We start from the raw sequence: 27,895 nt of genomic DNA on the forward strand, positions 1-27,895 counted from the left end.
GACAGACAGACGGGACTAATCAGAATCAGCTGTATACGCCACGTATGAGGAATTTAGCTTTGGATCGTATTGCTCACAATGCACTTACACATACAAAACAAACATATACACACTATAAACATTATGAACACTATAAACACTATAAACACTATAAACATTATGAACACTATAAACACTATAAACATTATGAACACTATAAACACTATACACATTATGAACACTATACACATTATGAACACTATACACATTATGAACACTATAAACACTATAAACATTATGAACACTATAAACATTATGAACACTATAAACACTATAAACATTATGAACACTATAAACACTATAAACATTATGAACACTATAAACATTATGAACACTATAAACATTATGAACACTATAAACACTATAAACACTATAACATTATGAACACTATAAACATTATGAACACTATAAACACTATAAACATTATGAACACTATAAACATTATGAACACTATAACACTTAACCACACACACATGAACACTTAACATTATGAACACTATAAACATTATGAACACTATAAACAGACACAATATGGACAGGTTGAGACAATGATGCAGTGAAGAGTCTAAAGTACGCAGAAGTAAATTATAATTATGATAGTTATTGTTTTATTTATGGAGCATAGTGCAAATGATGCTGGAATAAATAGTATGTTATTATAAAAGATAGATAGATATTGATCCCCAAAAAATGGGAAATTACAGTGTTACAGCAGCACATGTACGTCAGTCACACAACACAGAATATAAATATAAATGAGATACTAGGAAAAATTAGACTATGATGCAATGAAGAGTGCAAAGTACGCAGGAGTAAATTGTAATTATGATAGTTATTGTTTTATTTATGGAGCATAGTGCAAAGGATGCTGGAATAAATAGTATGTTCTTATAAAAGTGTTATATCACAATATGAACAGCTTTAAAATAGAATGATGAATAAATAATCAGTGGAAACTGAACAGGAAATGAACCTGGCGCAGTGAGTCTGAAGTCAGCTGTTCTAGAAAAGCAAAGATGTGACGCATGCATGCTCTCCGCGTCAGATCGGAGGTACCAGCGACGTGGAGGTGAACGAGAAGAAGGACCGCGTGACGGACGCTCTGAACGCCACGCGGGCCGCGGTGGAGGAGGGCATCGTGCCGGGTGGAGGCTGCGCCCTGCTGCGCTGCATCCCGAGCCTCGACTCCGTCAAAACGGTCAATGCCGACCAGAAGATCGGTTAGTGACGCACAAACACAGGCTCAGATGCTCTCAAAAGGAACAGTGGTCCTGTGTGAGACAACTCCATTAGTGTCATAAGTCTGTTTTTTATTTATTGACAGGCGTGGAGATCATCAGACGAGCGCTCCGTATCCCCGCCATGACCATCGCTAAAAATGCGGGCGTGGAGGGTTCGCTGGTGGTGGAGACGATCCTGCGGGGGTCGGCCGAGCTGGGCTACGACGCCATGCTGGGGGAGTACGTCAACATGGTGGAGAAGGGCATCATCGACCCCACCAAGGTACGCCGCTCACTGAGGGTGGAGGGGTCAGAGAGAGACGAGAGGATGCCAACGTCCCCTTACGCTGAGTCTTCATTTGTGGCTCAACTGAATATTTACCACTACTGCCCCCTAGTGGTTAAAGAGGCTCTATAGCCCTCTGTGGAAAATGGTTTCTATATGTGATTATATGTGTTCTTCATGTCTAGGTACAAAGTTATCATATTTCATGCCAAGGCAATTAGTTGTTTAGTCGGAGGTAGTTTTGGTTTTTTCATGTATTAAGGAAAATCTATATTTTCTGGTTCCAGCTTCTCAGATGTGTAAATTTGTGGCTTTTCTCTCTTTTCATATTTATATATAAATATATAATTTTTTTTTTGGAAGTGTTGGTCAGACAAAACAAGCCGTATGAAGACCTTTCACCTTGGGCTCTGGGGAACTGTGATGGGATAACATTACAAAGCAACTATTTTTAGACTGTTGGCTGGACAAAACCAAATGTTTGGAGACACTCTTTCCAAATTCTGTTTTATAATATTATTAATTTCCATATTTATTCACTTATGCACTTATGAAACCATTGTATACACGGTTCAAAATTATCTTTTTTGTCCACCAGCCAAATGGCTAGTGCATGTTCAATTTTTACCAGCCACTCAATAGATAACCATTGTTTTTTTGGCTGCTGAGTGAAGCAAATCTATTCATTTGCATACTGTCTTAATTAACAAGACAGATTAATCTATGAGGAAAATCATTGTCACTTGCAGCCCTAAGTATAATTAAACTGGACTGCAGCTGTGCCACATGAGCACTGGAGGTGTGTAACGTGGTGTCGTCCCTCTGCAGGTGGTGAGGACGGCGCTGATGGACGCTGCAGGAGTCGCCTCCCTGCTCTCCACGGCCGAGTGCGTCGTCACGGAGATACCCAAGGAGGAGAAGGAGATGCCGGCGGGAGGCATGGGGGGGATGGGCGGGATTGGCGGGATGGGAGGCATGGGTTTCTAAGCCAGTCCCCCCCCCCTGACTTCCTGTACAGACTTCTACAGGCAGAGCGGTGCGGGGGTGGGTCTGAGGAGAAACCCCAACAAGAAAACTGCACCCACTCCCACCGAGCTTTGCCCAAACTGACTGGCCATGATGAGTGTGTTGGAGCTGCAAATGCTGCGTGCACCCCCCCCCCCCGTCAAGAAAGATGCTAATCCAGATTTACTAAAACAGTTATGATCTCTGTAAAGTGATTAAAGTGATCTAAGAACATAGTAAACATGTTGTTGATGCTCGCAAAAAGATGCCTGGCCAGGTTTTGTCAGAGTCCTTTCTCTTTTGTTGTAGTATTACGTTAAATCTTGTTTTTTTTACATTATATATATATATATATATATATATATAAATCTGTTTTGTGTCGCCCACCCCCACCTCCCAGCTAACATTATGAGGTTAAAGCTGTTATTTTTATTTAATTAAACAACTTTTCTTGCAGAGCTTGTTGATAATTGTCTGTCTCTGAGGTGTTACGTTGCGTGTCCTAGTACGCGACCACACTCGGGTGAAGAGTGCCTAAACGACCAGAGTCCGAGCATCACCAGGGGCCTGTTTAACGTTTGTTTTTTTAATGTGTACGGAGATGTCTGTGGTTGTCGTTGTTTTCATGCATGCAGCTTTGTGAGTTTTTCCCTGATCCTCAGGCTTTACAGCGTCTGGTCTTCGTGGGGTCGGTTGATTTCCTAACACACGGCTGATTGAATGTGACAGGCTCAGTTTACAAAGTCTAAATGTGAAAACGTGTGCTGTTAAACATTGGCAAATCATTTTTCCCCCTCATACGCTCTGCTTTAACTACGAAGCCAGAAAACTACAGCACCTAGAGAGGACCCGGGATGTTAGCAGTGATCATTCGACTTCTGTTTTGTACCATGTAGACAATGATTAATGGTGATTTTTCTTTTTTTATTTAATAAAATCAATTGTTCAGATTCGTTGGTTAACGTAGTTCTTTATAAAATGGTCTCTGTTTAAGTCGGTTAATAATCACATCTGTGCGCCTGGTGGTGGATTATATCCCACTTTATAGCATGTTTATTAGCTGAAATTCAAAGTAATAATCCAGAAACCTTATGACAGGTAACACTGACCTTTTACTTTTACTATGAATGCATGACTAACTCTTCATGGAGTACTGCAGGTCAGAGGTCACAGAGGAGCCTTAACACTAGAAGATAGAGTCCAAACTCTATAATCTGTCATGATAAATACCTAATTGCAATAGTAATGCAGGTATTGTGTTAGGACATCTTTAGAAAATGTACAATTTAACATGTTTAATTACACACTTGAGTTGCTCAGGTGTTTCAATAATTCATATCATAGCGTAGTGGTAAAATGTAATTATTTCATTCACATCTGAAAAATATGGTATGTAAATTCATTCAACATAACTTACAGCATGCAAATAACACCTAAAAGTATCTTCTTTGAACATTTATAACCTGACCGGTCACTGGCTCCGTGTTGGTGTCTGCTGTGGTGAAGAAAAACCTTAAAACATCTACAGCAGGAACATGCATCATACACATGGATGCAGCAGGAATATGAATCCAGAAACATCAGACATTACTCTTACAACATTACTCTTTATGGAATATTTCTTCCTTTTTAATGAAGTAAAATATCTGAATACTTCTTCCACCACTGAAAGAAACCAACACTAAAGGTTTTTTTCCTGAGGGGACTTGACTCCAGACAATTTCTTTTTAATATTGACCTATGGATTTCTAATCAACACCAGGACAATTGTTATCATTCAACCCATTATTAGATTTTGATAAAGCACGAATGCCAATCATTCCAGCTTCTTTGATGTAAATGTGTTTTTTTTGCCCGACTGATAAAGTCACCTAGGAGAGGTGTGCAGCTCCAGCCAGTTTGAGGATGTAAAGTTGTGTAAACGCGCGAAAGATTAAAAACAATACCGCAAAAAATAATGACAAATCAATATGACCGTGTATAGGTACAAATAGGTAAAAGTGATTTTATTGTCTTTGCCTGGTGTGTAATGTATATAAAAACTATTTTAAATTAAAAAGAAATATAGAGCCTTTTAGAAAAAGTCAGGTACCAGCAGGATTGTATTTTTTTTTTTTTAATCCAGCAAAATTATTACGTATATAAATTTAAAAACGGTCAAAATGACCGTTATGGCCCTTCTAGTGTGAAGAGTTCACATGAAACTTTGTCCCTTTTTTGGGGGGACTTCTAACCCACCAAGTAGACCGTGTCCCTTGCGTGTTGTCTCCCCTTTCCAGCTGTAAATCTGGCTCACAATACTACTTATCTATATTTTATATTCATAGGACAAACCCATCTGTAAAATTCTGTTTTATAATATTATTAATTTCCATATTTATTCACTTATGCACTTATGAACCATTGTATACACGGTTCAAAATTAACTTTTTCGTCCACCAGCCAAATGGCTAGTGAATGTTCAATTTTTACCAGCCACTCAATAGATAACCATTGTTTTTTTGGCTGCTGAGTGAAACAAATCTATTCATTTGCATATTCTACCAGCATTTGGATAGTAGATGGTGCTAATTTTGAACCCTGATTGTTTATATCCTCCACTTACTGCTATTGCACTTCTGGTTAGACCCAAACTGCATCTCGTTGCCTTGTACCTGTACATGTGTAATGACAATAAAGTTGAATCTAATCTAATCTAATCTATTAACCCTCTATTGCATGGTGTTGCCATATGGCAACAAATTCCTTTTCTTTGCTTTTTTTTTACAAAATAAACCATGTAAAATGCATTGTTTCCTGTTTAATTGTGTAAATAGGTCTTTTGAAGTGAAAGTGTTGAAGTGAAATTTTGAAGTGTTATTAATTTAATAACACTTTAAATAACCAGGAAATCCTGTTTCCCCCCCCCTGCCCCCCCTGCCCCCCCCAAGCAATTCTGTGGAAATAAAAAAATTAAACTGTTGTTGTCTGGGGTAAGTAAACTTTTAATTTTCATCACTAGTTAAAATGCTATTTTTTCAGTAAAAGGCTCAAATTAATTTGTTGCCATGTGGCATATAAGCTGAAATTGTTTGGTGGTTTTTAAAGGAATAATGGATTTCTTGGCACTTAGAAAACATTTTTTTTTTTTTACAATTGCATTATTTAAGCAAACTGGAGTCATAAAGACACATCAATACATTTTTACCATGTTTAAAAAAAAAAATATCATGCAATAGAGAGTTAAAGCTACTAAACGTCCCCCTTCAGCAGCAGAGACCTTTCCAAACCACTTCTGTAGCGGCGTTAAATCAAATAAACGACAGTCAGGCTTTTTTTTTTTGTTGCAAAAATAGTTTATAAATCATGCAGCGGACACATCTTTCTAAAGTTATTAAAACATTTACACAAGTCTCTTTCACGTCCCGTGAAACACGACCGTTTTCTGTGTAGATGTCATTCTTACATGATCTTTAAACCAATATTTACACTTAAACTCAAGTAATAAATATTAAAAGAATGAGTATAATGTTTAAAAAATTAGAAAGAGAAACCTCCTGCCAGTAGTTCAGGAGGCACTCTGTGAGTCGGACAGGTGGAATCGGGAAGTTTTCAGCGTGCTACTGAACATTTTGTGACCAGTTTTTAGCCCTTTGTGTCCCCAGCGTGCTTGCTTAACCCTTGTGTTGTCCTCGGGTCAAATTTGACCCATTTTCAGTTTTTTCATCACATAAAATGGGCCTTCGAAATAAGCTGAAAATCATCATCAATAGAAATGTCAAACAACTTTGGAAAAAACATCAAAAAAAGGACCCACTACATTGAAAAAGTGACAAAAATGTCAAACAATGCCATACCTTTTTTTTCATGTTTTTGCGGGAAGACAACACAAGGGTTAAGATTGAAATGTTAACACCTATAAATTGCCAATACTGCACACTTTGCTCTATAATGCAGCTTTACCTGTCATGGCCAGCGTAGCTCCATTCATAAAGTCAAGAGCGTAGTATTTGTAACAACAAGAGAAGAAAAGAACAACACCTCTCCGTACTAAGGCTGGGCGACCGGAGGATGTACAGTACATTGTCAAAAAGATAAAGTGTTATATCCAAATGTATTTATTTTTATATTATTTCTATCGCGGGCAAAAAAAAACAAAACAAAACACGCTGTCGAACTGCGTCACGGCAATATTTCCTCCATTTGGTTTCCTGCGTGTTGTCTCCCCTTTCCTGTCTTAAAGCTTTAAACTTTACATTCTTATTGTAAAAGGAAGTTTAAAAATATTTTTATTTATACAGAAATTAGCTTCAACATGTGGTTATTTTATATAGACTATGTATCCAATTACCAGAAGTGTGCTCCATCTTGATAAACACTGAACACAATCTATTTAAAAAATGGTTTATAATTTTGCTCAGTGTACATATTAGACATTATGAAAATATGAAATCTATTTCGGGATAAAAGATTTGAGCCTCATCAGCCGTGAAGCTAGTAAAGCAGAATCCAACGCCCTTTGGTGCGTTTCCTGATAGTTTACAGTACATTTTGTACATGTACACAATCCTCACTGCACGATCCCAGTGACACGGTGCCTCGGCCGCCTCTGCCCTTTATTCCTAAAATATATTCTCTTAATATACAGTCGTGTGTGGCGACACGGTGGAGGTGCAGGTTTAATAAGTCCATTAGCCACGTGGCTCGATACTTTGATATTGACTTGACTTTCTTTAGTTGCTTTGTGTCCTTCGAGCTCACCTCATCACAGAAAAGCATTAAGGTTTTAAAACCAACTGGAGCGTGCGGCTTAAATCATCTGTAGCTGACAGAGGATATGTATCTCTGCAACATGATCCATACGTAATGACCCATGTCAACAGTGGACTGGAAGATTTCTTCATCTTGAACCTTTCACAAATTGTGTTCACTTCCACCGCAATACACAAGGTTTTAGCCGTTAGCTTCACGGCTTTCTAGAAATGGAAAATGCGTCTGAAACGCTTGCGGATTAGACGCGGCGGGTCTTGGATACACCTGCTAACGGGGTGGTGGGGGGGGGGGAGACACTCTCCACATGTTTAAATCCATATCTTTGAGGGATTTCCACCCTTGGATCGGTTCAGGTGCTGATGAGGAAATTGTCCGGATGCTATAAACACGGATTTTGGCACATTTTGGAACCAACACTGGTGGTGGAATGAGGGAAACGCTCCTTTGAACAGCCTCATCTGCATCGTTGTCTTTTATCATCTACTACACATCCTGAAATTGTTTTTTTGGACGACGTGTGCTTGTAAAGTGTCTTCCTAAAGCAGCTTTCTGGACTACAGAGTGTAGCTGCGGTCGTGAAGACGGCGGTTAAAGCCGTGTCGTTGGCTACTGAGATGAGCTCTTGTTCACAGATAGGAAGACGTACAGCCCTGCTAGGCCCAACACACTCACTTTAACCTGGGAACTCACGATTCACAACCAGGCACAGCTTATTCTGTTGAAATCAAGTCCTTTTTCTAGCACCAACATGAAAATGAGCTAGTGGATCCACATCAGTTATATGGTGTATATATGTATAAAAGAATTTAAAAAAGAAAAGAAAAGAATAAAAGAGACTTGGTCGTTGCTGTGAGAAAGGCACAGTTAGAACAAGGCAGCCCGTCTACACTCCTCCTCTCTGATCTTTCTCTCCCACATCAGCCTTGGTTGGTTTGCGTCTCGGTGTTCGTGCAGCACTACGTGCTGTGGACCTCGTGGAACATGAGCTCGCGAGGGATGTCCGTCTCGGCGCCGTACAAACTGGAGGCGCGGCGCTCAAACGCCGAAACCATCTGCTTCACCACCTCGTCGAAGAAGACGTGGGCTAAATGGGAGTGGAGCAGGGAGCGAAACTCGAAGGAGATCTGAGGAGAGGAGGGAGGAGAAAGTGAACAGCTGAGCTGCAGTACAGTAGTTACATTAGTTACATTAGTTACATTAGCACAGTAGTTACATCAGTACATTAGCAACATTAGTTACATCAGTACAGTAGTTACATTAGTTACATCAGTACAGTAGTTACATTAGTTACATCAGTACAGTAGTTACATCAGTACAGTAGTTACATTAGTTACATCAGTACAGTAGTTACATCAGTACATTAGCAACATTAGTTACATCAGTACAGTAGTTACATTAGTTACATCAGTACAGTAGTTACATCAGTACAGTAGTTACATTAGTTACATCAGTACAGTAGTTACATTAGTTACATCAGTACAGTAGTTACATTAGTTACATCAGTACAGTAGTTACATTAGTTACATCAGTACAGTAGTTACATTAGTTACATCAGTACAGTAGTTACATTAGTTACATTAGCACAGTAGTTACATCAGTACATTAGCAACATTAGTTACATCAGTACAGTAGTTACATTAGTTACATCAGTACAGTAGTTACATTAGTTACATCAGTACAGTAGTTACATCAGTACATTAGCAACATTAGTTACATCAGTACAGTAGTTACATTAGTTACATCAGTACAGTAGTTACATCAGTACAGTAGTTACATTAGTTACATCAGTACAGTAGTTACATTAGTTACATCAGTACAGTAGTTACATTAGTTACATCAGTACAGTAGTTACATCAGTACAGTAGTTACATTAGTTACATCAGCACAGTAGTTACATTAGTTACATCAGTACAGTAGTTACATCAGTACAGTAGTTACATCAGTACAGTAGTTACATTAGTTACATCAGTACAGTAGTTACATCAGTACAGTAGTTACATCAGTACAGTAGTTACATCAGTACAGTAGTTACATCAGTACATTAGCAACATTAGTTACATCAGTACAGTAGTTACATCAGTACAGTAGTTACATCAGTACAGTAGTTACAGTAGTTACATTAGTTACAGTAGTTACATTAGTTACATCAGTACAGTAGTTACAGTAGTTACATCAGTACAGTAGTTACAGTAGTTACAGTAGTTACATTAGTTACAGTAGTTACAGTAGTTACAGTAGTTACAGTAGTTACATTAGTTACATTAGTTACAGTAGTTACATTAGTTACAGTAGTTACAGTAGTTACATTAGTTACATCAGTACAGTAGTTACATCAGTACAGTAGTTACATTAGTAACATTAGTTACATTAGTAACATTAGTTACATTAGTTACATTAGTTACATTAGTACATTAGTTACATTAGTACATTAGTTACATTAGTACATTAGTTACATTAGTACATTAGTTACATTAGTACATTAGTTACATTAGTTACATCAGTACATAGTTACATCAGTACATTAGCAACATTAGTTACATTAGTACATTAGTTACATTAGTACATTAGTTACATTAGTACATTAGTTACATTAGTACATTAGTTACATTAGTACATTAGTACATCAGTACATTAGTTACATTAGTTACAGTAGTTACATTAGTTACAGTAGTTACATCAGTACAGTAGTTACATCAGTTACATCAGTACAGTAGTTACATCAGTACAGTAGTTACATCAGTACAGTAGTTACAGTAGTTACATTAGTTACAGTAGTTACATTAGTTACATCAGTACAGTAGTTACATTAGTTACATTAGTACATTAGTTACATTAGTACATTAGTTTACATTAGTACATTAGTTACATTAGTACATTAGTTACATTAGTACATTAGTTACATTAGTACATTAGTTACATTAGTACATTAGTTACATTAGTACATTAGTTACATTAGTACATTAGTTACATTAGTACATTAGTTACATTAGTACATAGTTACATTAGTTACATCAGTACATTAGTTACATCAGTACATTAGTAACATTAGTTACATTAGTACATTAGTTACATTAGTACATTAGTTACATTAGTACATTAGTTACATCAGTACATTAGTTACATCAGTACATTAGTTACATCAGTACATTAGTTACATTAGTACATTAGTTACATTAGTACATTAGTTACATCAGTACATTAGTTACATCAGTACATTATTTACATTAGTACATTAGTTACATCAGTACATTAGTTACATTAGTACATTAGTTACATCAGTACATTAGTTACATTAGTTACATCAGTACATTAGTTTATAGTTTTAAACTGGTCCAATGGGAAATACATGAGGAAGAACACATGATCTAGCAAACAGAGCAAAGGCTAAACCACAATCTTTGCCCCTTTTTCTTCTTCTATTTTTTAACTGTCTATTCGTGTGTTTTACCGGTTTTTAATGCTTAGGATTTTTAACCCTTGTGTTGTCCTCGGGTCAAATTGACCCGTTTCAAAGTGTTTCAAATTAGAAATATGGATTTCTTTCAACCAAATTGTCCAAAAACAACATGGATGATTCCATATGTTGTTCATATGACATTAATGATTACTTTCATTGAATTTCTGGGGTGTTTTCTTTAATCTTATAGCATTTGAACTCTTTTTTTTTTAATGATTTCAAAACAGTATCCGGACTAAACTTTGACATCTACCCATCTGAGATCCACTCAACATCCTCTGATCTTAACTATTAGTCAAAATAATTCAGAATTTCTGCCTTTTTAACAAAAAACGTGTGTATAATTTGACATAAATGTGGTTTGTTGACCATGAATTCCAAGAAGAAGTGTGAAACCTATTATTAAACCTGCTCAGGTTTTTTTTTTAAAGTGCCAAAAGCTGGAAAAAGTGACAAATAAATCAGAAAAAGCAACAAAACACTGGAAAAGCCCCCAAAAATATTAATTTCCAATTTTGACCTCGACGGACAAGGATTAAAAGGAAGACAACACAAGGGTTAACTGTTTAACTGTGTTTTATCTGTTTAACTGATTTTGTGTAAAGCACTTTGAATCACCCTGTTGCTGAAATGTGCTCTACATATAAAGCTGCCCTGCCTTGCTTTCTTATTTTTTTATCATGTTTGAGCATATGTTTGACTGCTGAAGGTGGCGTCTACTTACGGAAAAATCCACAGTGCAGGTGCGAGGGTATCCCGGGAGGCCGGGGCTGAAACGCCAAACCGTCTCCAAGTGGTTGAACAGACTTCCATCGGAACAGGACGCCTGACAAGCAACATTACACACATTAGTTGCAATTAGTTTGAAAGAAAATGAGGGGAAAACTTTGCAAATTTCTTATCTAATAGGTACTAACTGATTTTACTTTGTTGGCATGTATAATCTCAATAAACTTGGTGGATCAGTCTTTAAAAACTCCAAAGATACCAAACATCTAAAATAAAGAATTTAAAAATAAATAATAATTTATACTTTATTTATCCCACAAGGGGAAATTACAACGTACACTCTGTTGTTATTACACACATCACACACAGATCTAAACTACAACATGCACTAATGAAGAGATGTCAGAGTCTGTGTGTGTGTGTGTGTGTGTGTGTGTGTGTGTGTGGTGGGGGGGGGTGCCCATGGAAAGGAGCCCCAAGCAGTTGGGGGGCTTCGGGGTTTGGTGCCTTGCTCAAGAGCACCTTGGTCCCTAGGAGGTGAACTAGTACGACTACTGACTCTGCTAAACTTGACCGGCGTTCACTCATTTTCTCAACATTTGTGTAAATGAAACTGAAACAAACTGAGCAGAACAGGCGGCCTCATGGCCATTTTAGGGGCGCAGATAACGGAGTTTGGGGAACCCGAGTCGAAACACTTATCCGAGGAATCTCAACCGACAGCAGGTCCAACGAGAGGCGGTGGGAGAGGACGCCGCCATCTATCGTGTTCCCAGACAGCCGTGCCGCGAGGGAATTTCATAGGGGCAAATTGTTAAATTGTTACAATGCAATTTAAAAATCAGCTTTAAAAATAAAAACATGTATATTTAGCATGTTTGTTTTGTGCATATGTGCTCGTGCTGCGTTCCCCGAGTGGTAGGCCACGTCTCAGCTGCTCAAACTCCGATTACGTCCCCCTACAGACTAAAAAAAGGAAGATAAATTTAGGATAAGAATACACTCTTGCATTTAGCAAACAGTACCTTACCTGACCAGTTGGGGGCGTACTGAAGTCACAAGAGAGGTGTAGTTTTCCATCACAGGGGAAGCCCACGCCTAGTTGGCCTTGCAGAATCCCGCTCGCTTGAACACCACATCAGACTTCTTGCACAGGGAACAAAGACGCAGTAGTTCTCCACCCCGGCCCACCACCTATATCTCCTGCATGGAATGCCTGAAGAGTGGAGCGTGGAGAGGGAAAGGGCCATGAAGTCTGCACGACAGGAACAGGAAGAGCTCCAACACTGTCACAATATACCCACGAAACAAGGCCTGCACAGTACAGACTCACGACTGAGTGAAGACCTCATTGTTCACGTCACTTCCTGTGGGAGTCGGAGGTGGGAACTGGGGCTGGGCTTTGCTGACATACAGAACCACGCCCACAGCCCTTCTAATGTGTGAATGGTTAGAAACCTTTCCCAAATATAGAGATTCCACACATGCATGGAATATGTTTTGCCAGCGTCCACAATGTGCCATCGATGTGGGTTGTAGTCGTCCATTGGTTTCAACACGGTAACTTAAATTAGTTATAAAAGTCGTGTGCTATTGCCAGTAACGGGTACACCAATTCACCTCAAGTAGGCCTGCGTTTTGAGCTCTTGTACGAACTTTAGTGAGGAAAGTAATTTGGGACTGAAGAGCTTTGGGGTGTCCTTTGTTTTCACACACCTGATGCTATAGGAAACAGTTGTTATGCCAAAAGCCGATACAACAGAAAAGAAGAAGAAGAAGAAGAAGAAGAAGAAGAAGAAGAGGCATCTTGACCATGTGAACGCTGGCAGTCGGAAAAACAACGTAATCACGGGGCGATTTTTTTCCTTATTGTGTTTTTTTGTCAAAAGGACTTTAAAGTCCTTCATCAGTCGGGCTCTAGTATAGAGTAGGTCAATGAGAAACAGAGAGATTGGGGGGGGAACAAGAGGCAAAATGAGCGCTAAGAGGAGATAAAAGTGATGAAATACACAAAACCTCTCTATGGAGCACAGGAGGACATTTAGATTATGACCTCTCTATGGACCACAGGAAGACATTTTAGAGATTATGACCTCTCTATGGAAAACAGAGGACATTTAGAGATTATGACCTCTCTATGGACCACCGGAGGACATTTAGAGATTAGGACCTCTCTATGGACCACAGGAGGACATTTAGAGATTAGGACCTCTCTATGAACCAGGAGGACATTTAGAGATTATGACCTCTCTATGGAACACAGAGGACATTTAGAGATTATGACCTCTCGATGGAGCACAGGAGGACATTTAGAGATTATGACCTCTCTATGGAACACAGGAGGACTTTAGAGATTATGACCTCTCTATGAGCACAGGAGGACATTAAGATTAGGACCTCTCTATGGACCACAGGAGGACATTTAGAGATTATGACCTCTCTATGGAACACAGGACATTTAGAGATTATGACCTCTATGGAACACAGGAGGACATTTAGAGATTATGACCTCTCTATGGAACACAGGAGGACATTTAGAGATTATGACCTCTCTATGGAACACAGGAGGAGGACATTTAGATTATGACCTCTCTATGGAAACACAGGAGGACATTTAGAGATTATGACCTCTCTATGGACCACAGGAGGACATTTAGAGATTATGACCTCTCTATGGACCCAGGAGGACATTTAGTGATTATGACCTCTCTATGGAACACAGAGGACATTTAGAGATATGACCTCTCTATGGACCCAGGAGGACATTTAGAGATTATGACCTCTCTATGGAGCACAGGAGGACATTTAGAGATTATGACCTCTCTATGGAGCACAGGAGGACATTTAGAGATTATGACCTCTCTATGGAACACAGGAGGACATTTAGAGATTATGACCTCTCTATGGAGCACAGGAGGACATTTAGAGATTATGACCTCTCTATGGAACACAGGAGGACATTTAGAGATTATGACCTCTCTATGGACCACAGGAGGACATTAGAGATTATGACCTCTCTATGGAACACAGGAGGACATTTAGAGATTATGACCTCTCTATGGAACACAGGAGGACATTTAGTGATTATGACCTCTCTATGGAGCACAGGAGGACATTTAGAGATTATGACCTCTCTATGGAGCACAGGAGGACATTTAGAGATTATGACCTCTCTATGGAGACAGGAGGACATTAGAGATTATAACCTCTCTATGGAACACAGGAGGACATTTAGAGATTATGACCTCTATAGAACACAGAGGACATTTAGGATTATGAACTCTCTATGGAAACACAGGAGGACATTAGAGATTATGACCTCTCTATGGAACACAGGGGACATTTAGAGATTATGACCTCTCTATGGAACACAGGAGGACATTTAGAGATTATGACCTCTCTATGGAACACAGGAGGACATTTAGAGATATGACCTCTCTAGGAGCACAGGAGGACATTTAGAGATTATGGTACCTCTCTATGGAACACAGGAGGACATTTAGAGATTAGGACCTTGTTGGGTCTAAACTCAGACTCCTAGTTTCTCACTTACACTGTTATTTAATTATCTTTGAATCGACCCAGGAAAGACATCAAGAAACAGGCTTGACACAGAGATAAGTTTTTACTCGTCTGCAGAGGAGGGGAGAGGCAGAGAGGAGACGAGGTGTACTGGTGCTGTATTCATAGGGTGGGGGCGCTGTTGGGCTTATCTTTCTTCTTTCTCAACTTGCATCTCCCATCCTTCTCTAAGCTCCTCCTGCTCACCCCCAGCTGCCTGCACTTCCTGTCTGCGTCTCATTCTTCTAGCCTGCATGTAGACCCTGGGTGTTGTTGCTGCATAAACTTGACATCATCTGAACCCTCTATCGCTTTTCTCTGAGCATTTCCCATTTTCTGTCTGTTTATCTGTGTTTATTCTATACCTGTTGTGTGGTGTGTGTGTGTGTGTGTGTGTGTGTGTGTGTGTGTGTGGCTCACTTCCTTTGTCTGGGTGTGTGTGTGTGTATGTTCGTGTGTGGCGCGGCGGGCCGTATGAAACGCTCTTATCAATAATCCAGCAGAATTTCAATTAAATGACAGTAGTAACTCAGCAATAAAACCAGCAACAAAACAGCAATAAAACAGCAATAATTATCTACCGTTCACATACACTTATTGGTAAAAGACAGAAACTTATGTTACTGGGGCGCGGTCTTGAGACCTACGCAGTTTGTAAAATCAACTTCCTCTTTTTAACTTGCACAATTTTCTCTCATTCACGACAAATTCTTAACCTCTTATGTTATACCACACGCTTCTTAAACACGTGTCATACAGCTATTGTCCATGGTTTTAAAACAGGAAAATAACATTTCAATTCACCTCTGTGTCAGCCGCTGTGACTAATCTAATTCAAGTTCAATTTTCCACACACCAAAACTATGTCCTACTTGTCTTTGTATTTTCATACACTCAGATCTGTTTTTACACAGATCCTACACTCAGATCCGTTTTTACACAGATCCTACACTCGATCCGTTTTTACACAGGATCCTACACTCAGACCCGGTTTTTACACCAGATCCTACACTCAGACCCGGTTTTTACACCAGATCCTACTTTTGACCCTACTTTTAACTGTCTTTCTCAAACAGTCCCTCAAATCCCGTTTACGTATGGGATTCTACACTTTAACGCTGGCGTCCCAAGCGTCCTCAGGTCATTACTCAGACAACAATTGTGGTGTTAGGAGAATTTTTCTTACCTATTTGATGTCTGCCCTGGTTCGGCGGGACCCGTCACCGACGGTCCGGACCGACACGGACTCAAGGTATGGACCCCCCGATGCAATGGCGGAGACTGTCGCGACAGATTTTCTATTCTAAGTGGTCCCGTTGTTCCCGCGTCGTCCCAAACCGGCGGATTCTTGGGTCCCGGGTTTCGGCACCAGAGAAATGTTGGGTCTAAACTCAGACTCCTAGTTTCTCACTTACACTGTTATTTAATTAATCTTTGAATAGACCCAGGAAAGACATCAAGAAAACAGGCTTGACACAGAGATAAGTTTTTTACTCGTCTGCAGAGGAGGGGAGAGGCAGAGAGGAGACGAGGTGTACTCATCTCCTCCACAAAAACAGCTCAACTCCCTCCACTTCCTCTAACAGTCTGTCTTTATTACATTTTTCGGTTGCTAAGCAATACAGATGTTCTTGTACAGGATGTAACAATGTTTGCAAAAAGTTGCAGCTTGTTGCATGCTAGGTTAGACACACCGCTTGGTCTGTGACCGGAGCGTGACCCAGAAAGCAGTGTGGTTACCAAAACACACATTATAACGACATCATTGGTTTCACAATACTTTGCTTCACTCGCTATAAGATTTATAAAACATTCTTTATACACAAATAGCTTCTAGATATATAAAATATTCTTTTATGCAAAAATAGCTTCTACAGACCTCTCTATGGAGCACAGGAGGACATTTAGAGATTAGGACCTCTCTATGGAACACAGGAGGACATTTAGAGATTATGACCTCTCTATGGAGCACAGGAGGACATTTAGAGATTAGGACCTCTCTATGGAACACAGGAGGACATTTAGAGATTATGACCTCTCTATGGAACACAGGAGGACATTTAGAGATTATGACCTCTCTATGGACCACAGGATTACATTTAGAGATTATGACCTCTCTATGGAGCACAGGAGGACATTTAGAGATTATGACCTCTCTATGGAGCACAGGAGGACATTTAGAGATTATGACCTCTCTATGGACCACAGGAGGACATTTAGAGATTATGACCTCTCTATGGACCACAGGAGGACATTTAGAGATTATGACCTCTCTATGGAACACAGGAGGACATTTAGAGATTATGACCTCTCTATGGAACACAGGAGGACATTTAGAGATTATGACCTCTCTATGGAACACAGGAGGACATTTAGAGATTATGACCTCTCTATGGAACACAGGAGGACATTTAGTGATTATGACCTCTCTATGGAACACAGGAGGACATTTAGAGATTATGACCTCTCTATGGACCACAGGAGGACATTTAGAGATTATGACCTCTCTATGGAACACAGGAGGACATTTAGTGATTATGACCTCTCTATGGAACACAGGAGGACATTTAGAGATTATGACCTCTCTATGGACCACAGGAGGACATTTAGAGATTATGACCTCTCTATGGAGCACAGGAGGACATTTAGAGATTATGACCTCTCTATGGAGCACAGGAGGACATTTAGAGATTATGACCTCTCTATGGACCACAGGAGGACATTTAGTGATTATGACCTCTCTATGGACCACAGGAGGACATTTAGATATTATGACCTCTCTATGGACCACAGGAGGACATTTAGAGATTATGACCTCTCTATGGACCACAGGAGGACATTTAGTGATTATGACCTCTCTATGGAACACAGGAGGACATTTAGTGATTATGACCTCTCTATGGACCACAGGAGGACATTTAGAGATTATGACCTCTCTATGGAACACAGGAGGACATTTAGAGATTATGACCTCTCTATGGAACACAGGAGGACATTTAGAGATTATGACCTCTCTATGGAGCACAGGAGGACATTTAGAGATTATGACCTCTCTATGGAACACAGGAGGACATTTAGAGATTATGACCTCTCTATGGAGCACAGGAGGACATTTAGAGATTAGGACCTCTCTATGGACCACAGGAGGACATTTAGAGATTATGACCTCTCTATGGAACACAGGACATTTAGAGATTATGACCTCTCTATGGAACACAGGAGGACATTTAGAGATTATGACCTCTCTATGGAACACAGGAGGACATTTAGAGATTATGACCTCTCTATGGAACACAGGAGGACATTTAGAGATTATGACCTCTCTATGGAACACAGGAGGACATTTAGTGATTATGACCTCTCTATGGAACACAGGAGGACATTTAGTGATTATGACCTCTCTATGGAACACAGGAGGACATTTAGAGATTATGACCTCTCTATGGACCACAGGAGGACATTTAGAGATTATGACCTCTCTATGGAACACAGGAGGACATTTAGTGATTATGACCTCTCTATGGAACACAGGAGGACATTTAGAGATTATGACCTCTCTATGGAGCACAGGAGGACATTTAGAGATTATGACCTCTCTATGGAGCACAGGAGGACATTTAGAGATTATGACCTCTCTATGGAGCACAGGAGGACATTTAGAGATTATGACCTCTCTATGGACCACAGGAGGACATTTAGTGATTATGACCTCTCTATGGACCACAGGAGGACATTTAGATATTATGACCTCTCTATGGACCACAGGAGGACATTTAGAGATTATGACCTCTCTATGGACCACAGGAGGACATTTAGAGATTATGACCTCTCTATGGAACACAGGAGGACATTTAGAGATTATGACCTCTCTATGGAACACAGGAGGACATTTAGAGATTATGACCTCTCTATGGAACACAGGAGGACATTTAGAGATTATGACCTCTCTATGGACCACAGGAGGACATTTAGAGATTATGACCTCTCTATGGAACACAGGAGGACATTTAGAGATTATGACCTCTCTATGGAACACAGGAGGACATTTAGAGATTATGACCTCTCTATGGAACACAGGAGGACATTTAGAGATTATGACCTCTCTATGGAACACAGGAGGACATTTAGAGATTATGACCTCTCTATGGAACACAGGAGGACATTTAGAGATTATGACCTCTCTATGGAACACAGGAGGACATTTAGAGATTATGACCTCTCTATGGAGCACAGGAGGACATTTAGAGATTATGACCTCTCTATGGAACACAGGAGGACATTTAGAGATTATGACCTCTCTATGGAGCACAGGAGGACATTTAGAGATTATGACCTCTCTATGGAGCACAGGAGGACATTTAGATATTATGACCTCTCTATGGAGCACAGGAGGACATTTAGAGATTATGACCTCTCTATGGAGCACAGGAGGACATTTAGAGATTATGACCTCTCTATGGAGCACAGGAGGACATTTAGAGATTATGACCTCTCTATGGAGCACAGGAGGACATTTAGTGATTATGACCTCTCTATGGACCACAGGAGGACATTTAGAGATTATGACCTCTCTATGGAGCACAGGAGGACATTTAGAGATTATGACCTCTCTATGGAACACAGGAGGACATTTAGTGATTATGACCTCTCTATGGAACACAGGAGGACATTTAGTGATTATGACCTCTCTATGGAACACAGGAGGACATTTAGAGATTATGACCTCTCTATGGAACACAGGAGGACATTTAGAGATTATGACCTCTCTATGGAACACAGGAGGACATTTAGTGATTATGACCTCTCTATGGAACACAGGAGGACATTTAGAGATTATGACCTCTCTATGGAACACAGGAGGACATTTAGAGATTATGACCTCTCTATGGAGCACAGGAGGACATTTAGAGATTATGACCTCTCTATGGAACACAGGAGGACATTTAGAGATTATGACCTCTCTATGGACCACAGGAGGACATTTAGAGATTATGACCTCTCTATGGAACACAGGAGGACATTTAGAGATTATGACCTCTCTATGGAACACAGGAGGACATTTAGTGATTATGACCTCTCTATGGAGCACAGGAGGACATTTAGAGATTATGACCTCTCTATGGAGCACAGGAGGACATTTAGAGATTATGACCTCTCTATGGAGCACAGGAGGACATTTAGAGATTATAACCTCTCTATGGAACACAGGAGGACATTTAGAGATTATGACCTCTCTATGGAACACAGGAGGACATTTAGTGATTATGACCTCTCTATGGAACACAGGAGGACATTTAGAGATTATGACCTCTCTATGGAACACAGGAGGACATTTAGAGATTATGACCTCTCTATGGAACACAGGAGGACATTTAGAGATTATGACCTCTCTATGGAACACAGGAGGACATTTAGAGATTATGACCTCTCTATGGAGCACAGGAGGACATTTAGAGATTATGACCTCTCTATGGAACACAGGAGGACATTTAGAGATTAGGACCTTGTTGGGTCTAAACTCAGACTCCTAGTTTCTCACTTACACTGTTATTTAATTAATCTTTGAATAGACCCAGGAAAGACATCAAGAAAACAGGCTTGACACAGAGATAAGTTTTTTACTCGTCTGCAGAGGAGGGGAGAGGCAGAGAGGAGACGAGGTGTACTGGTGCTGTATTCATATGGTGGGGGCGCTGTTGGGCTTACTCTTTCTTCTTTCTCAACTTGCATCTCCCATCCTTCTCTAAGCTCCTCCTGCTCACCCCCAGCTGCCTGCACTTCCTGTCTGCGTCTCATTCTTCTAGCCTGCATGTAGACCCTGGGTGTTGTTGCTGCATAAACTTGACATCATCTGAACCCTCTATCGCTTTTCTCTGAGCATTTCCCATTTTCTGTCTGTTTATCTGTGTTTATTCTATACCTGTATGTGTGTGTGTGTGTGTGTGTGTGTGTGTGTGTGTGTGTGTGTGTGGCTCACTTCCTTTGTCTGGGTGTGTGAGTGTGTATGTTCGTGTGTGGCGCGGCGGCCGTATGAAAACGCTCTTATCAATTAATCCAGCAGAATTTCAATTAAATGAACAGTAGTAACTCAGCAATAAAACAGCAACAAAACAGCAATAAAACAGCAATAATTATCTACCGTTCACATACACTTATTGGTAAAAGACAGAAACTTATGTTACTGGGGCGCGGTCTTGAGACCTACGCAGTTTGTAAAATCAACTTCCTCTTTTTAACTTGCACAATTTTCTCTTCATTCACGACAAATTCTTAACCTCTTATGTTATACCAACACGCTTCTTAACACCGTGTCATACAGCTATTGTCCATGGTTTAAAACAGGAAAATAAACATTTCAATTCACCTCTGTGTCAGCCGCTGTGACTTAATCTAATTCAAGTTCAATTTTCCACACACCAACAACTATGTCCTACTTGTCTTTGTATTTTCATACACTCAGATCTGTTTTTACACAAGATCCTACACTCAGATCCGTTTTTACACAGGATCCTACACTCAGATCCGTTTTTACACAGGATCCTACACTCAGACCCGGTTTTTACACCAGATCCTACACTCAGACCCGGTTTTTACACCAGATCCTACTTTTTGACCCTACTTTTAACTGTCTTTCTCAAAACAGTCCCTCAAATCCCGTTTACGTATGGGATTCTACACTTTAACGCTGGCGTCCCAAGCGTCCTCAGGTCATTACTCAGACAACAATTGTGGTGTTAGGAGAATTTTTCTTACCTATTTGATGTCTGCCCTGGTTCGGCGGGACCCGTCACCGACGGTCCGGACCGACACGGACTCAAGGTATGGACCCCCCGATGCAATGGCGGAGACTGTCGCGACAGATTTTCTATTCTAAGTGGTCCCGTTGTTCCCGCGTCGTCCCAAACCGGCGGATTCTTGGGTCCCGGGTTTCGGCACCAGAGAAATGTTGGGTCTAAACTCAGACTCCTAGTTTCTCACTTACACTGTTATTTAATTAATCTTTGAATAGACCCAGGAAAGACATCAAGAAAACAGGCTTGACACAGAGATAAGTTTTTTACTCGTCTGCAGAGGAGGGGAGAGGCAGAGAGGAGACGAGGTGTACTCATCTCCTCCACAAAAACAGCTCAACTCCCTCCACTTCCTCTAACAGTCTGTCTTTATTACATTTTTCGGTTGCTAAGCAATACAGATGTTCTTGTACAGGATGTAACAATGTTTGCAAAAAGTTTGCAGCTTGTTGCATGCTAGGTTAGACACACCGCTTGGTCTGTGACCGGAGCGTGACCCAGAAAGCAGTGTGGTTACCAAAACACACATTATAACGACATCATTGGTTTCACAATACTTTGCTTCACTCGCTATAAGATTTATAAAACATTCTTTATACACAAATAGCTTCTAGATATATAAAATATTCTTTTATGCAAAAATAGCTTCTACAGACCTCTCTATGGAGCACAGGAGGACATTTAGAGATTAGGACCTCTCTATGGAGCACAGGAGGACATTTAGAGATTATGACCTCTCTATGGACCACAGGAGGACATTTAGAGATTATGACCTCTCTATGGACCACAGGAGGACATTTAGTGATTATGACCTCTCTATGGACCACAGGAGGACATTTAGAGATTATGACCTCTCTATGGAACACAGGAGGACATTTAGAGATTATGACCTCTCTATGGAACACAGGAGGACATTTAGAGATTATGACCTCTCTATGGAGCACAGGAGGACATTTAGAGATTATGACCTCTCTATGGAGCACAGGAGGACATTTAGAGATTATGACCTCTCTATGGAACACAGGAGGACATTTAGAGATTATGACCTCTCTATGGAGCACAGGAGGACATTTAGAGATTATGACCTCTCTATGGAACACAGGAGGACATTTAGAGATTATGACCTCTCTATGGACCACAGGAGGACATTTAGAGATTATGACCTCTCTATGGAACACAGGAGGACATTTAGAGATTATGACCTCTCTATGGAACACAGGAGGACATTTAGAGATTATGACCTCTCTATGGAACACAGGAGGACATTTAGAGATTATGACCTCTCTATGGAGCACAGGAAGACATTTAGAGATTATGACCTCTCTATGGAACACAGGAGGACATTTAGAGATTATGACCTCTCTATGGAACACAGGAGGACATTTAGTGATTATGACCTCTCTATGGACCACAGGAGGACATTTAGAGATTATGACCTCTCTATGGAACACAGGAGGACATTTAGTGATTATGACCTCTCTATGGACCACAGGAGGACATTTAGAGATTATGACCTCTCTATGGAACACAGGAGGACATTTAGTGATTATGACCTCTCTATGGACCACAGGAGGACATTTAGTGATTATGACCTCTCTATGGAACACAGGAGGACATTTAGTGATTATGACCTCTCTATGGAACACAGGAGGACATTTAGTGATTATGACCTCTCTATGGACCACAGGAGGACATTTAGAGATTATGACCTCTCTATGGAACACAGGAGGACATTTAGTGATTATGACCTCTCTATGGACCACAGGAGGACATTTAGTGATTATGACCTCTCTATGGAACACAGGAGGACATTTAGAGATTAGGACCTCTCTATGGAACACAGGAGGACATTTAGTGATTATGACCTCTCTATGGACCACAGGAGGACATTTAGTGCGTCACACCGAAACGCATACGTAGAGCCTCAGATAAGGCACTGGCATTAACACAAACAGGACTCATGAGGGCTCTGTTTGGGAACCCAACTTTACAGATTAGTAAGAGTTAATGTGCTTCTTGTGGATTTCTGTAAAGTGTATTTAGACTATTGTTGTTGTTAAGATAACAAGGACATTTTGAGCTCAACGTGAACCAAAACATGTGCCGAGTGTGTCTCATGAAATGCCAAGGGAGGAAAGAGAAGATGATATAATAGAACAACGCTCTTAAAAACAAACTTCATCACAGCGACTCACCCGATGATGCGTCTCTCAGAGTACTCCTTCCTCTTGGAGAAGGAGTCCGCCAGGTTGAAGAAGCTGCGGGCCGGCAACACGACGCCACGCCCCGGTGTGGCCCCGCCCAGCAGGGGACGGAGACGGGTCATCAGGATCCCACATGACGACAGGTACCTGGGCACAAAAGTCACACAAACTGGGTAAAAAACATGGACAGGACAGGAAAGCACAAATCCCTGTGGAACTATAGCTACGTTAGTATAATAATAATAACAAATTCTGATCATATCCGCTTCAGTGTCGTCATTTACGGTGACTTCACGAATTAAACACAGCACCATAGTAGATCAAACACCACAGACGGACTAATAACTACATTACCTAAACGCACGTAAAGGTGCTTTGGTGGATTTTTAACGTAACGAAAACCGACTGGATTTGTGGATTCTGTTGTGATGGTACCACAATTGCTTTTAGAAGTCTGTTCTTCTTCTTCTTGTTGCTTTCTGGACTCAGATGACTAGGTGTGACAGGAAACTCGCCAGAAAACGTTGATTTATCATGATCTACATCAACAAAAGACCCGGTGCTAATGAGCCTAATAGTACCTGCAAGTCATGAGCAAAAGTAATGAAATGCAACATAAGCGTCCATTCCTGGAGAACAGGATCCTTTACATGGAAAACACCCTGAACACTTGCCAAGAATTTTGTTATTAATGACAAGTCACAAGTTAATGTCTCACAGATGCCAGCACATAAAACGGAAAAAAAGTCAAGGGCACCAACTTTAGCTTTTATTTTTCTAATCTGCACAACTTGTTTGCCAACTTCTGCTAAGGTCCTGACTGTCGATGAGAATTCTTGATTTTGTTCAAATGTGCCAAATTGTGATTATGTAGTTACGTGATTATTGATGGGACTGTTGGACGCTGCCACTTGTTTCCACAGCAACTCCAAACATCACGGGCTGTAGCCATACAGAGTCAGACTAAAACACAATCTGTTTTTTTGTTTACCGTTAAAGCTTTTTTTAATTAAAGCTGTTTTTAACTGACGATATAAATGTGCCATTTTCATTTTTGTTGTTAATTTAAGCAAAAAAAATACAATGTGTTTAATGATAAGGCGTGGTTTACTTCGTAGAATGACAACAAAACACTGATATACGACACTCCTAAACTTTAATTTGCTTGAAAAAGTTATAAACAGTGCGCCCGCTCTACCAACTGAGCAATCCGGGCATCCTATTTATAACTTATTCAAGCAAATTAGAGTTGAGTAGTGTCATATATAAATGTTATGTTACCCAGAAACGCAGGTTCACACTCTACAAAATAAACCACGCCTTATAGACGTTTACTTTTACTGATAGATGTTTACTCCTCGACGCAGCGGGCCGCAGGTTTGATAGAAAATATTATTTCACTAAGAGCCAATTATGTTGTTAATCGCAATTATTTCTGAGACAATTCATTGTCCGGCAAAACTGTGAATTGTTGCAGGCCTACCGGTGTGATTTTTAATATCTCTATTTCTATTTCTTCACTAATCTCTCATCCACATAACAACTAGTTGCAAGTATTTTCCCTTTTTCCACATCAATGCCACGCTGATTAGCAGTGGAACAGTGGGATCAAGTGAACAATGGCCCTGGGTTTGATTCTATCTGACACCATGAATGGGAAGATTAAGTTAAACCTAGATGAAAACTATCTTGTAACCTCCACAGAAGCTATGACCATGCAACTCAGGTCCTGCAGGGTCACTGGGACTGATCACAGCTGAGGGAGATAGATAGATAGATAGATAGATAGATAGATATTATAGATAGATAGATAGATAGAGAGATAGATATTATAGATAGATAGAGAGATAGATAGATATTATAGAGAGATAGATAGATATTATAGATAGATAGAGAGATAGATATTATAGATAGATAGAGAGATAGATAGATATTATAGAGAGATAGATAGATATTATAGATAGATAGATAGATATTATAGATAGATAGATAGATATTATAGATAGATAGATATTATAGATAGATAGATATTATAGATAGGTAGATAGGTAGATGGATAGATGGATAGATAGATAGATAGATAGAGAGATAGATGTTTATTGATCCCAAGAAAAATGGGAAATTTCGGTGTTACAGCAGCAAAATCAGTCACAAAGCACAGAATATAAATATAAATGAAATACTAGGAAAAATATACATACATACAATATACATGAAATAATAATACGAATAAAGTAAAAAAGAACAAATGTTTGAATATGTACAGGATGGGGAAACAATAATGTGCAACTGCTTAAATAATATGCTAAAATGTTAAAATGTCTGCTACATGTAAATAAACCAAACTGTGCAGGTTGCATTAGGTCAGTAGTGTGGTGTCTAAAGTCTCATCTAGCACCCAGAGATGACGTGTTAAAGAGTGTTATTGCTTGTGGAATGAATGATTTCGGAGCCTCTTAGAGAAGCTGCTCCTCTGATGGACCAGTGTGGGGGGGTGGAGAGGGTGGAGCTGCTCCTCTGTTGGACCAGTGTGGGGGGGTGGAGAGGGTGGAGATGGTGGTCAGGGTTATCCATGATAGATAACAGTTTGTCCAGTGACCTCCTCTCCACCACAGATGAATTTGAATTGTCCATCGTGCCTGTGGCAGCCTGTCCCACAATGTCCCTGGCACAGGGTGCAGGGCATGTGCATTTATGTGATGTGACAACACCAATGTCATCATTAGCCTAAAACCAATCAAACGTGCTTTGTGCTTCTCATGACGTGCAGCTTTGAATTTCTGTTTCGTTACTGACACTGAGGAGAAAGCCCTTTCACTGCCACATGAATGTGATGCAGCTGAGACATGGGACTGACCTTACGGTGCCAAGTCCATGCGAGTGTGTGCATGTGTAGGGTGCAGATATGGAGAGCTGTTATATGAGAAACTGGGACTTAGCCCAGAGCAAAGCACAGTGTTCTGGTCCTATTATACCCCTAAAGGGGGCAAATGAAGGACCAAGAAAGTAGTTAGTTTGCTCACTTATAGCATTACAAGTTAAAGCCAACAACGTTAACGTCACTACTCCAACAAATGAATGTGTAACTGTATATCTGTGGTGCTAACCAGACTCTGTCTGACACAGCCTGTGGTGCTAATGCTACTTTACGTTAGCTAACTGACGTTATTGTCAGAGACGTGTCTTCTCCCGTCGCTTTACTGGTTCACTCGAGATTTACGCGATCAGATACTTTACCTGACGTTGTTCCTAGTTTGTATATCCCGGCTGGAGGTCGAAGGTATCTTTTTCATACACTCAGCCACTTTTCTCAGGCTACAACCACCTCTCGCCATCTTTCCTGTCTTTGACGCTTTCTCTGAAAAGGCTAGCGGCGATGACAGATTAGCCCCGCCCCTTTACGTGAACACACGTCGCCATTGGCTAACTGGAACCCCAGTGAGCGTTTCCTATTGGCCAGTCCTGTTGTTCGTCACCTGACATTACTGACGTCTGTGTTTTGCAGGGCAGTCACGAGATGCGGGTTCATGTTTCTCTTCTGTTGCCCTGTGTTACCTTTACACAGTATGGACTATTTAGGGTTACACACGCGCACGCGCACGCGCACCCCACTGTGTGGCCTTTTCAGATTTTATTTTGGGTCATTTATGCTAATTACATAACGTACGTAATGGTTTAATTTAGTTTATTTGTGTGGATCAGTAGCGACAGAAGATCCCACGTCACTGTGAAAATGCACCCCGCACTCACAACGTTACTTAAGTACTTTTAAGTAAAAGTATTTATCTGCAAATGGACTAAAAGGATCAAAACTAAAAGGATCAAAACTAAAAGGATCAAAACTAAAAGGA

The 27,895-nt window shown here is 40.2% G+C and overlaps 1 protein-coding gene and 1 pseudogene across 2 annotated transcripts in view; one reads left to right on the forward strand and one right to left on the reverse strand.

Annotated features, from left to right (window-relative positions):
• LOC116678976 (60 kDa heat shock protein, mitochondrial) overlaps nt 1–3,500 on the forward strand; it is a 14,097-nt gene extending 10,597 nt beyond the window's left edge. For both annotated transcript variants that reach the window (XM_032508714.1, XM_032508715.1), the window contains exons 9-11: nt 1,085–1,259; nt 1,364–1,542; nt 2,374–3,500. In XM_032508714.1, the coding sequence (XP_032364605.1) occupies nt 1,085–1,259; nt 1,364–1,542; nt 2,374–2,532 (513 nt within the window). In that variant the 3' untranslated portion in view covers nt 2,533–3,500. The remainder of the gene's footprint in view (nt 1–1,084; nt 1,260–1,363; nt 1,543–2,373) is intronic.
• A 2,373-nt stretch (nt 3,501–5,873) lies between these two features.
• LOC116678978 (coenzyme Q-binding protein COQ10 homolog B, mitochondrial-like) lies at nt 5,874–27,416 on the reverse strand (annotated as a pseudogene).
• Nucleotides 27,417–27,895: the final 479 nt, after the last annotated feature.

This window comes from Etheostoma spectabile, unplaced genomic scaffold (assembly GCF_008692095.1).
Source record: "Etheostoma spectabile isolate EspeVRDwgs_2016 unplaced genomic scaffold, UIUC_Espe_1.0 scaffold00009003, whole genome shotgun sequence".
Classification (NCBI taxonomy): Eukaryota; Metazoa; Chordata; class Actinopteri; order Perciformes; family Percidae; genus Etheostoma; species Etheostoma spectabile.